Here is a 12,875-nt window from a genome sequence, read left to right on the forward strand (position 1 = left end):
GTCTTTAAGGGTATATAACCCTAGGTCCTGGTGGTCTTTAAGGGTATATAAACCTAGGTCCTGGTGGTCTTTAAGGGTATATAAACCTAGGTCCTGGTGGTCTTTAAGGGTATATAAACCTAGGTCCTGGTGGTCTTTAAGGGTATATAAACCTAGGTCCTGGTGGTCTTTAAGGGTATATAAACCTAGGTCCTGGTGGTCTTTAAGGGTATATAAACCTAGGTCCTGGTGGTCTTTAAGGGTATATAAACCTAGGTCCTGGTGGTCCGTGTGCACTTACACTGAACAGGCTGATGTAGTTGCTGATCAGGTCGTGGATGACGCTGACCTCCTGCGGCGTTTGTCCCTGAGTCTGAAACAAACAGGACGAGAAGACGGACGCCAGTTTGTGGGCGGGACTATGGTTGAGGTGGGAACACTGCTGGATCCTGGAAAACACACACACACACACAGATACACACACACAAACACACACACAAACACACACACAGATACACACACACAAACACACACACAGATACAGACACACACACACACACAGATACACACACACACACACACAAACACACACAAAAACAGCTCAGTTTGTCTAGTCCACACTGTGAACAAACACAGAGAATCAGTAAAAGAACTAACAGTCTGAACCACGTCAGCGTCCACCCAGACCAGACCAGACGACAGGATATGAGAGTGGGTTTGAGTGTGCCTGTACAGGTGTCGGTGGGCGTGTACCTGTACAGGTGTAGGTGGGCGTGTACCTGTACAGGTGTAGGTGGGCGTGTACCTGTACAGGTGTAGGTGGGCGTGTACCTGTACAGGTGTAGGTGGGCGTGTACCTGTACAGGTGTAGGTGGGCGTGTACCTGTACAGGTGCTGCAGCAGGGCCTCCAGTGTGGACTGGTTGATCTTGGGTAAACTGTGGATGAAGGTTCTGTACTTCTTCACCCTCTGACTCTGGTCCTTCTCATCTGGAACAAACACAGACCTGGTTCACATGGACTCAGGTGGACTAGACCTGGTTCACATGGACTCAGGTGGACTATCTGATGGTCTGGACTAGCTCCGCCCCCTAACCCAGGGCTGACACCCAGTAGGGGTACAGCTCCTTTGGCCCCTCCCCCGGCTCCGCCCCCTTACCCAGAGCAGATACCCAGTAGGGGTACAGCTCCTTTGGCCCCTCCCCCGGCTCCACCCCCTTACCCAGGGCAGACACCCAGTAGGGGTACAGCTCCTTTGGCCCCTCCCCCGGCTCCGCCCCCTTACCCAGGGCAGATACCCAGTAGGGGTACAGCTCCTTTGGCCCCTCCCCCGGCTCCACCCCCTTACCCAGGGCAGACACCCAGTAGGGGTACAGCTCCTTTGGCCCCTCCCCTGGCTCCGCCCCCTTACCCAGGGCAGACACCCAGTAGGGGTACAGCTCCTTGGCCAGCAGGGCGTCCTCGGTCTGGGACAGGAAGTTCTTCAGAGTGTCGGTGACGTCCTCCAGGTGGCGCTCCTTCTCCCTCAGCTTCACGTTGCGAGCGTCTCGGGTGAACTGGTCCAGGAGGGCGGAGACCCGAGCCGGATCCCCCGGCCTCTGGTAGACCCCGTCCACACACAGACCTGGTTTCAGATGGTTACTATGGTTACTGTGTTGAAGGTACTGAGCGGAACAGCTGTTGTATGTATATATAAATATATAAATATATAAATATATGAGTCCAGGTCAGTTCTCTAAACATGTTTCTGTGTAAAAACAGTCTGCGCTGCTTTAACCTTCTGTTCATTTCACACACATTCAACTTCATTAAAGTGAAAAAAATTCAACAGCAGAAGGATCTGCCAACATGTGGAGATGAGACTGAAGTAAATAATAAAAGTACCCACACACAGGCTGATAAACCATTCTGTTTAGTTTAAGTACATGTTTGTAGCATTAGCACGATGACACAAATACTTTATAACAATATTAATACAGTATTAACTTTTCGTTGACTTTTTTGTTTGTTTATTCATATTATATAAACTATGACTAATATAAGTCAATTATTTTGGTCATTTTTGGTCATTTTGTTGGTTCTTTTGCTAATTTTGTTCACTTAATTGATTGTTTTAATCATTTTTTGATTATTTAAGACATTTGGTCCACTATTTTGTCCATTTTGTTGCTAGTTTAATTTTTTGGACTAATTTGCTGGTTATTTTTTTTCGTTTTATTGATTATTATATTCATTTTGTTGATTACTGTGACCATTTTTGTTCATTTTGTTGCTTAGTTTATTTATTGATTTTACTATTTTGTTAATTTTTTCAATTTTTTTGGCTGTTTTATTCATTTTCTTGATTTTTTTGTTGACTTTTTAAAATTTGTTGGTCATTTTGTTCATTTTGTTGATTACTTAATTTTTTTTAATATAAATAAATATTTTTTAAATATAAATAAACATATTAAATAAAACTTTTTTATTAATTCATTTTGTCAATTTTTTTGTTTTTTTGCTTATTTTTATACATTTTGTTGACTTTTTTATTTTTTCAATTTGTTGGTTGTTTTGTTAATTTTGTTGATTAGTTAATTTTTTTAAATATACATAAACATTTTCAAATATAAATAAAGATATGACATAAATTTTCATTAATTTGTTTATTTTGTCCATTTTTCTTTTTTTTTGCTTATTTTTATACATTTTGTTGACTTTTTTTTTTATTTTTTCAATTTGTTGGTTATTTTGTTAATTTTGTTGATAAGTTAATTTTTTAAAAATGTAAATAAACATTTTCAAATATAAATAAAGATATTAAATATAAATTTTCATTAATTTGTTTATTTTGTTCTTTTTTTTGCTTATTTTATACATTTTGTGGACTATTTTTTTTAGTTTTTCACTTTGTTGGTTATTTTGTTGCTTCTCTCATCCATTTCGGCTTCATTTCACCTGTTTCAAGTGCCATCTAGTTAATATCGTCGTGTCCTCAGGGTTAAACAGACCAGATCATTCGTCTTTTTAAGGGTTAAATTTTCGTAATCGGTGGAACTCACCGTACTGGGTGACGAAGGCGATGCAACTGTCGACCACGATGGGAACGCCGTTCTTTGTCAGCTGTTGGTCGCCGAGCGCTCGTCCATCGGTTCCGGCGGCGAGCGTGATGGCCGAACGCCACAGGGCGAAGTCCATCCTGTTGAAACCGTGGATATAAACGGTTCTACGACGACAAAAGAAGAACAATATAGAGTTTATTAGTAAAACACACTGAATAAACTTCCAGGAAACAAAGTTGCCATTAGCCACCATTTTATATTCCGAATGTTAGCTACTATTAGATCAGGAGATGACTTTAGCTGGGATTAGCTTAATAGATACTGTTAATTGTGTACTTGCTAGCTAATGTTTGCAGCTGATTTCCTGCTTGCTAATGTTAGTTGCAGTTAGTTTTCTGGCTAATTGTAGCCAAAGTCACTCGGACTAAAGACATGTCTTAAATAATTGCTGGTTGGACACCGTTCACTTTTTAGCTACTGTTAGCTGTTGCTAGTTGTTTGCAAGCTTAACATAAATAAGTTACTAGGATAAAGACGCATGTATCGCTGATTGGACACTGATCTCTTTTCAGCTACAGTTATCTGTTTTTTACTTGCTAGCTACCTTAGCTGTTGCTAGTTTGCTAGCTAATGTTAGCTGATGTTAGGTTGTTAGCTAATTGTAACCAAAGACACTAAGATAAAAAAGGATAAAGATGTATGTTTGATCAGACGTCACTGGTTGGACATTTACTCGCTACTGTTAGCTTTACTGGTTCACTGGATAATGCTAGTTGCTGTTTTTTTTACGAGCTAATGTCAGTTGCTGTTAATGTGCTTAGCTAAAGGCAAATGCATCAAACGGACCAGGATCAGCTGTTGTGGGTTATGGGTGACCTACCTTCTACCTTCCACCATCAGCAGAACCTGGATCTTCTCGTCTCCTTCTGTGTGTGAGGAAACAGCTGCAACGAAAACAGACGACTTTCACCTTTAACCTTCAGACTGAGTCCAATCAAAGACCAACATGGAAAAGCATCTGCAGGGTTAGAGAACGCATTTATTTACTGAACTCCAACTGATCCTGTTTTCACTGTCAGTCCACGACAGTGTTTATTTACATTTAACACATGTCAACAACGCAAACAACCTGAGATGTATGAAGACAAATAAACACAAAATGAACTATATTCTGACTTACAGATCACAAATACTAAAAACATTTAAACATTCAGTTTTATCTTCAGTTATTTCATTTTCTTCTTTTTAAGTTTGTGTTTCTTACTAGTTTATTCATTTTTTGTTAATTCTTAGTCATGTTCCTTATTTTCAAAAATTTAGGAAATAATTTTTTTATTGTTTATTTTCTCATGTATTTTTCTATTTTATTTATTTTTTATTTTTTGTTGGTCTTTATTTCTACATTACTATATATATTTTTTTTTTATTAAAATGGCACTCTTAAGACATTTTAGGTTGTTCATGTCATAAGTTTTTTTTTTTGTGAAAGTACGTACATTTTCAAATAATTGTACTTTTTTACACTTAAACAGAAACATTTGTAACTGTCATTATTTCCACGTCGTCGTTGGCTCATGGGACTCCAGAGGCAGCTGATGGGTACCGGCGGGCCAAGCGTACCGCAGCCTGAGCGGTTGTGGAGGCAAAAACTCAGGTCTGGGTGGAGTCTGGGGAGGCCATGGAGGAGGACTATCGGCCGGCCTCGAGGAAATTCTGGCAAACCATGTGACGCCTCAGGAGGTGAAAGAAGTGCACCACCAACACTGTTTCCAGTGGAAGTGGGAGGAGCTGACCTCCACTGGGGATGTGGTCGGGCAGTGGAAGGAATACTGGGAGGATCTCCTCAATCCCACTGGCACGTCTTCCATGGAGGAAGCACAGGCTGAGGTCTCAGAGGTGGACTGGTCCATCACCCAGGCTGAAGTCACCCAGGTGGTTGGACAGGGCACCGGGGGTGGATGAGGTTCACCTGAGTACCTGAAGTCTCTGGATGTGCAGGACTGTCTTGGTTGACACGTCTCTGTAACATGGCGTGGCAGTCGGGGACAGTCCCTCTGGACTGGCAGACCAGGGTGGTGGTCCCCCTTTTTAAGAAGGGGGACCGGAGGATGTGCTCCAACCACAGGGGGATCCCACTCCTCAGCCTCCCGGGGAAAGTCTATTCCAGGTACTGGAGAGGAGGATCCGACCGACAGTTGAACCTCGGATCCAGGAGGAACAATGTGGTTTTCGTCCCGGTCGTGGAACGCTGGACCAGCTCTATACTCTCCATCAGGTGCTCGAGGGTTCATGGGAGTTCGCCCAACCAGTCCACATGTGTTTTGTGGATCTGGAGAAGGCGTTGGACCGTGTCCCTCATGGTATCCTGTGGGGGGTGCTTCAGGAGTATGGGGTCCGGGGCCCTCTGCTAAGGCCAGTCCGGTCCTTGTATGACTGAAGCAGGAGTCTGGTCTGGCTTACCATCAGTCAGTCAGACCTGTTCCAGGTGCATGTTGGACTCCGGCAGGGCTGCCCTTTGGCACCGGTTCTGTTCATAATTTTTATGGACAGAATTTCTCGGTGCAGCCAGGGGCCGGAGGGGGTCCGGTTTGGGGACCACAGGATTTCATCTCTGCTTTTTGCAGATGACGTTGTCCTGTTGGCCTCATCGAACCTGGACCTTCAGCGTGCACTGGGGCGGTTTGCAGCCGAGTGTGAAGCAGTGGGATGAGGATCAGCACCTCCAAATCCGAGGCCATGGTTCTGGACCAGAAAAAGGTGGTCTGCCCTCTCCGGGTCGGTGGGGAGTCTTTGCCCCAAGTGGAGGAGTTCCAGTATCTGGGTCTGGTTCACAGTGAGGGAAGGATGGAGGTTCAGACTGACAGACGGATCGGTGCAGCGTCTGCAGTGATGCAGTCGCTGTACCGGTCTGTCGTGGTTCAGAAGGAGCTGAGCCGAGAGGAGAAGCTCTGGATTTACTGGTCAGTCTACGTTCCTCCCCTCACCTATGGTCATGAGCTTTGGGTCAGGACTGAAAAGACCAGATCCTGGATACAAGTGGTCCAAATGAGTTTCCTCCGCAGGGTGGGTGGGTCCACCCTTAGGGATAGGGGGAGGAGCTCAGGCACCAGGGAGGAGCTCAGAGTAGAGCCGCTGCTCCTCCACATCCAGAGGAACCAGCTGAGGTGGATCACACATCTGGTTCAGATCCTCCTGGACTCCTCCCTAGGGAGGTGTTCTGGGCATGTCCCACCAGGAGGAGACCTGAGGAAGACCTAGGACACGTTGGAGAGACTATGACTGTGGACTGGACTGGGAACACCTGGGGTCCAACTGGAAGAGCTGGAGGAGGAGTCTGAGGAGAGGGAGGAGTCTGAGGAGAGGGAGGAGTCTGAGGAGAGGGAGGAGTCTGAGGAGAGGGAGGAGTCTGAGGAAAGGGAAGTCTGGGCGTCCCTGCTTAGACTGTTACCCCTGTGACCCAGCCCCGGATAAGAGGAAGAAAATGGATGGATGGATTATTTCCACATTATTATTATTTTACTTTAGACTTTTTTTAACTTGAACTAAAATAATCCTTATAATATCTTCAGTGTTTTTATTTGTTTTGTTTTTTTGTTTTTTTATTTCACTCATTCATCCCATGGACCGGATCGGACTCTTGTGGTGTCCGGTTTTAGGCCCTGGACCATATGTTTGACCCCCCTGGTCTAAACAGATCTGTTCACAGGCAGAGAAAAGGAAAATAAAGCCTTGTAAAGTCGAAAACGCCGCTGACGAAATGTGTTGAGTTTTTGTGCTGAAGGTGAAACGGAGGAAAAACACTGGTCACATCAAAAACACATGAAACCAAATCCAATCAGGCCGTTTTCTCCATTTAACACTAACAGAGTTTCCACCAGGCTTCATCAATCTGTAGAAAATAGATATAAGGGAGTGAGGACCCAGTGAAACCTGAGCCAGCCACTCTACAGCTCTGCCATAATTGCTTTTGTGGGATCAAGCATCTGCCTGGATCATGACAACAATCAAAGACAAACTAAAATTAAAAAAAACCAAAAAAAAAACCCCAGCAGAACAAAGACAGACGAAGAACGGCGGCAGTGTGTCAAATCTACAGCAAACGCATCTGGCACTTCTATCAACGTCACACTGTTAGCGCTCAAACCAGGGCTAAATATAAAAGACAACATAAGAACGTGGACGTGGCGCTAATGAAGAAACATCAGGCTATATTTAGTGTATATGTGATAAACACCAGACGGCGACATGAGAAAAGACGCTCACAGTAAATAAAAACAGGTTTAAGAAAGAATAAAACTGAACGCAGAGAACCACAGAGTCCATCTGATCCACTGACGCTAACGACGGCTACGTTCAGATTACACACAAATGTGGCCCAAATCTGATTTTTATACCCACTTTCATATGTGGTCCTAAATCTGACCCAGACCACTTTCATATGTGGTCCTAAATCTGACCCAGACCACTTTCATATGTGGTCCTAAATCTGACCCAGACCACTTTCATATGTGGTCCTAAATCCGACCCAGACCACTTTCATATGTGGTCCTAAATCTGACCCAGACCACTTCATGTGGTTTTCCACTGTGACTTCAGTCTGAACAGCCAGGTCGCATTTATTCGACCTTTACGTCATTGAAATGCGACAAACATCACAATCCTGCATCCCAGGAGGAGGAGCGGAGGAAAAACATATGTCAGAATATAGTTTTATATTATGGGATAAATATCAGTGCATTGGTTCGTTTGGTTTAAATTGTCATCTTTGCTTCCAAAATGCCTCAGAGATGGAGACAACACAAAAACTACCGAAAAACAACCTGAAAACCACCCAAAAACAAGCCCAAAAACACCCCAAAACAACCCTAAAACCACCCAAAACAACCCTAAAACCATTCAAAAACAACCCCAAAAACAACTTGAAGACCATCCCAAAACTGTTTAAAAACAGGCCCAAAAACATCCAAAAACAACCCTAAAACCACCCAAAAACAACCCTAAAACCACCCAAAAACAACCCTAAAACCACCCAAAAACAACCCTAAAACCATTCAAAAACAACCCCCAAAACAACTTGAAGACCATCCCAAAACTGTTTAAAAACAGGCCCAAAAACACCCCAAAACAACCCTAAAACCACCCAAAAACAACCCTAAAACCATTCAAAAACAACCCCAAAAACAACTTGAAGACCATCCCAAAACTGTTTAAAAACAGGCCCAAAAACATCCAAAAACAACCTGAAAACCACCCAAAAACAAGCCCAAAAACATCCAAAAACAACCCTAAAACCACCCAAAAACAACCTGAAAACCACCCAAAAACAACCCTAAAACCACCCAAAAACAACCCTAAAACCACCCAAAAACAACCCTAAAACCACCCAAAAACAACCCTAAAACCACCCAAAAACAACCCTAAAACCATTCAAAAACAACCCCCAAAACAACTTGAAGACCATCCCAAAACTGTTTAAAAACAGGCCCAAAAACATCCAAAAACAACCCTAAAACCATTCAAAAACTAAATACAAAACCACCCAAAAACAACCTGAAAACCACTCAAAAACAAATTGAAGACCATCCCAAAAGCACTCAAAAACCAGCTGTAAATACTCATGCTCTTCCTCATCTAACCATCTACTGTCATCACATCTGACTGAGGAGGAAACATCTACCATTAAACTTTAGTGAAGTGTTACTGTTATTAAACTATATGGACATAAATATTGGGACACATCATGTCCAATATAAACATCAGTATTAATCATCCATAGGATATCTATCCCATAATATAAACCTATATTCTGACATTAGTCCTTATTGTTTAGGATCCCAGACTCCTGTTGGATTGAACGTGTCCACATACTTTTGTCCACTTGTGTCTGAGTTGGGTCGTTATTCTACGATGCTAACGAGTTGACCCTTTGCTTTGACCTGGACCAAACCCTGATGCTGGTCCAGACTGGGTCCAAATCCTGGTTGGACTGGACTGTTTGGTGGTTTTTGGCTCAGACCTCCGAGGAACAGGAGGTCCGATGAAAACCTCGTATGTGGAACAGGAGGTCCGACGAAAACCTCGTATGTGGAACAGGAGGTCCGATGAAAACCTCGTATGTGGAACAGGAGGTCTGATGAAAACCTCGTATGTGGAACAGGAGGTCCGATGAAAACCTTGTATGTGGAACAGGATGTCCGATGAAAACCTCGTATGTGGAACAGGAGGTCCGATGAAAACCTCGTATGTGGAACAGGAGGTCTGATGAAAACCTCGTATGTGGAACAGGAGGTCCGATGAAAACCTCGTATGTGGAACAGGAGGTCCGATGAAAACCTCGTATGTGGAACAGGAGGTCTGATGAAAACCTCGTATGTGGAACAGGGGGTCTGATGAAAACCTCGTATGTGGAACAGGAGGTCTGATGAAAACCTCGTATGTGGAACAGGAGGTCCGATGAAAACCTTGTATGTGGAACAGGATGTCCGATGAAAACCTCGTATGTGGAACAGGAGGTCTGATGAAAACCTCGTATGTGGAACAGGAGGTCCGATGAAAACCTCGTATGTGGAACAGGAGGTCCGATGAAAACCTCGTATGTGGAACAGGAGGTCTGATGAAAACCTCGTATGTGGAACAGGGGGTCTGATGAAAACCTCGTATGTGGAACAGGAGGTCTGATGAAAACCTCGTATGTGGACTTAAACAGCAGACATAATTAAAACTCCTAACAGTCTGTTCAGGACCGAACCCAAACAGGCTTTTATTTGTGTTGGCACATGTTCAAGGGTTTGACTGTTGAATTCAGATCCAAACCAGTGTAGAAGAACGGGGGGGGGGGGGGGGGGGGGTCTGATACTGTTGTTAGAGCTTTAATAAGTGTGTTATCAGGTAAACACAAAACAAACACATTCTCTGTTCTCCGTCGTACAGCCTGAGTGGGCGGGGCTTGTATTACTTCATATGTTTGTGTGATAAGGAACTCCATCTGCCGCCTGGTTCCCTTCAGAACCGTAGAATGGAGACTTAGAACACATTTAATGTTTGTTTTTTTACTCCTGAAAGTCAAGTGAATCTGGTCATGTATTCAGACATCATGGTTAAAAATGAACTTCACCAGACACAAATGAAACTGCAACAGCAAACAACTAAAACTAAACCAACACAAACTCGACCAAATCTGAAGGAAAGTGAAAGTGAAACTAAACTAAATCCAATCTGAATCCACCTGAAACCAAACCCAAAAGCAAAGACAAACAAAAACAACTGGAAAAATACAATAAAATAAATAAACCAAACCAACGAGAAACTAAAACAACTATTAATTTACCATTTTTTAGTGATAACTATTTAATTGTCTATTGTATACAGAGGGTGTGTGTGTGTGTGTGTGTGTGTGTGTGTGTGTGTGTGTGTGGGGGGGGGGGGGGGGGTAGTTGTTTGTTCTTTGTAAATGTTGAAAAATTCAATAAAAACAGTTTTACATTCACCTACTGAGACCCAGAAAAGTGGAGGTTTGTTCAGATAAATTTTAAAATTATTATTATTATTATCATTATTATTATTATTATTATTATTATTATTATTATTATTATTATCATCATTATTATTATTATTATCATTATTATTATTATTATTATCATTATTATTATTTATGCCTTTCATGCATAGTGGTCACTACAGTGGACAGCTATTCAAATCTGTTTCACTTGTTCCACTGGCAGATTTTTTTTTTACTTAATTCAAGATTTTTTTTTGCTTAATTCAAACAAAACAAATCTACCAATGGAACAAGTGAAAATGATCTTGGTAAGATTTCTTGAAATAACATTTTCCAGATCTGTTCTCTAAAAATCAGTTCGTATATCTCGCTGTAAAGTTCCTCTTTAGGTGATTCTGTCTTATTTTAAAAGTGAGGAGATATTTGGACTAGAAATGAGAAAAAATACACCTGGTCAGATTTAGATTTTTGCAGTGAGGTGCATTATTCACACACTGACATTCAGACCGTTCCTGTCACTTTACTGTTCTAGATAAACCTGATCTGCACTGACATGTTTGAGTGGAAATTAAATGCTAATTGTTATTAGACTGTAATTAACAGGGTTTTTTTTTGTTTTTAAAAGAACATTTTTTTCATACTATCCTACTAATAACTAGTATTATAATATGTTAAAATGTGAGAAAACACATTAAAAATGTTTTTATGTCATACTTCTCACACCGTATGCCAGTAAATGCATGTTTTTTTTGCTTCAAACATTAAATGCATGAGATCCGGCTGAGTGGATGTTTTTGTAACTGCATGAAAAACAGGTTCATAAAAAATTGTCAATCACATTGTTTTTTTCACGCCTGAAGAGGGATAAAAATACTCAGGTCAAAAAACTGGATTAAGGTTCTTATAATTCATGCATGACAGGGTTAACAGAACGTCCTTTCTCATGGACAGTATTTTAATTCCACTGTCAAACCTCCGTCAGAGGACTCAAACTCCTCCCTGTAGGTCTGAGGAGGTTCAGATTAGATAAGTCTATCTGCAGTTCTGCTCTGGTTCAGTCTGTTAGTCTACTGGTCCGGTTTTGGAGCTTTGGTGTTTAAAGGGTCCATGTGGGTCGGACCAGGCCCATCTGCTGGTCCTCCATCGGACCGTCTTCAGTACCTTTTCTCCTCACACTTCCATCTTCTATAAGTTAAACTCATGATTGTTCTCTTACTGAGTTCTTGCAGTTGTTTGAGCTGTAGAACCTGGTCCTGGTCCTCCTGGTCCCCGGGGCTGTAGTGTAAAGTGGACCCGTCCAACATGAACCAGCCCAGTTTCCAGTGGTACAGGTCATGACCCTCTTTGTAGCAGAGTCGACCAATCAGATCGCTGTCCTTCTGCACCAGACGCTCCACGTTGGACGGGACGAAGCACTGAAATGAAACAAGAACAGCTTCAGGTCCAGGTTCCTGAGGAGCTCATACTGATGTCTGGAACCATTTACATGTTCTAAACCAACAACCTGTGGACCAGTAGAAGGAAAGGAACCGTTAGAATATTTACAAAATTTGGACAAAAAAAATTTCTCCATTCTATGACGACATGTCCACTACACTGTCTGTGAAAACTGTGTGAAAATATAAAAGAAGCAGGTGGACCTGCAGCAGAAGTTCAGAGAGAAAGAAATACATCATGGAACCACCGGTCTGAAAGTGTGTGTTTGTTAATTTCGTTTCCTGCGTTCGCTGTTCGTTTATTTCGTTTCCTGTGTTCGCTGTTCATTTATTTCGTTTATTTCGTTTCCTGCGTTCACCGTTCGTTTATTTCCTTTCCTGTTTTTGCTGTTCGTTTATTTCCTTTCCTGTGTTCGCTGTTCATTTATTTCGGTTATTTCCTTTCCTGCGTTCACCGTTCGTTTATTTCCTTTCCTGCGTTCACCGTTCGTTTATTTCGTTTCCTGCGTTCACCGTTCGTTTATTTCCTTTCCTGCGTTCACCGTTCGTTTATTTCCTTTCCTGTGTTCGCTGTTCATTTATTTCGTTTATTTCCTTTCCTGCGTTCACCGTTCGTTTATTTCGTTTCCTGCGTTCACCGTTCGTTTATTTCCTTTCCTGCGTTCACCGTTCGTTTATTTCCTTTCCTGTGTTCGCTGTTCATTTATTTCGTTTATTTCCTTTCCTGCGTTCACCGTTCGTTTATTTCGTTTCCTGCGTTCACTGTTCGTTTATTTCCTTTCCTGCGTTCACCGTTCGTTTATTTCCTTTCCTGCGTTCACCGTTCGTTTATTTCCTTTCCTGTGTTCGCTGTTCATTTATTTCGTTTATTTCCTTTCCTGCGTTCACCGTTCGTTTATTTTGTTTCCTGCGTTCACCGTTC

General features: G+C 42.3%; 1 protein-coding gene across 1 annotated transcript in view; it reads right to left on the reverse strand.

Moving 5' to 3' along the window:
• The window catches only part of arap2 (ArfGAP with RhoGAP domain, ankyrin repeat and PH domain 2), a gene marked incomplete at its 5' end in the record, with an annotated part of 85,497 nt that overhangs the window by 30,489 nt on the left and 42,133 nt on the right, over positions 1–12,875 (reverse strand). The window contains 6 exons of the mRNA XM_030161950.1: positions 281–428; positions 863–968; positions 1,390–1,602; positions 3,020–3,183; positions 3,900–3,963; positions 11,734–11,932. Of these exons, the coding sequence (XP_030017810.1) occupies positions 281–428; positions 863–968; positions 1,390–1,602; positions 3,020–3,183; positions 3,900–3,963; positions 11,734–11,932 (894 nt within the window). The remainder of the gene's footprint in view (positions 1–280; positions 429–862; positions 969–1,389; positions 1,603–3,019; positions 3,184–3,899; positions 3,964–11,733; positions 11,933–12,875) is intronic.

Source organism: Sphaeramia orbicularis, chromosome 18 (genome assembly GCF_902148855.1).
Source record: "Sphaeramia orbicularis chromosome 18, fSphaOr1.1, whole genome shotgun sequence".
NCBI lineage: Eukaryota > Metazoa > Chordata > Actinopteri > Kurtiformes > Apogonidae > Sphaeramia > Sphaeramia orbicularis.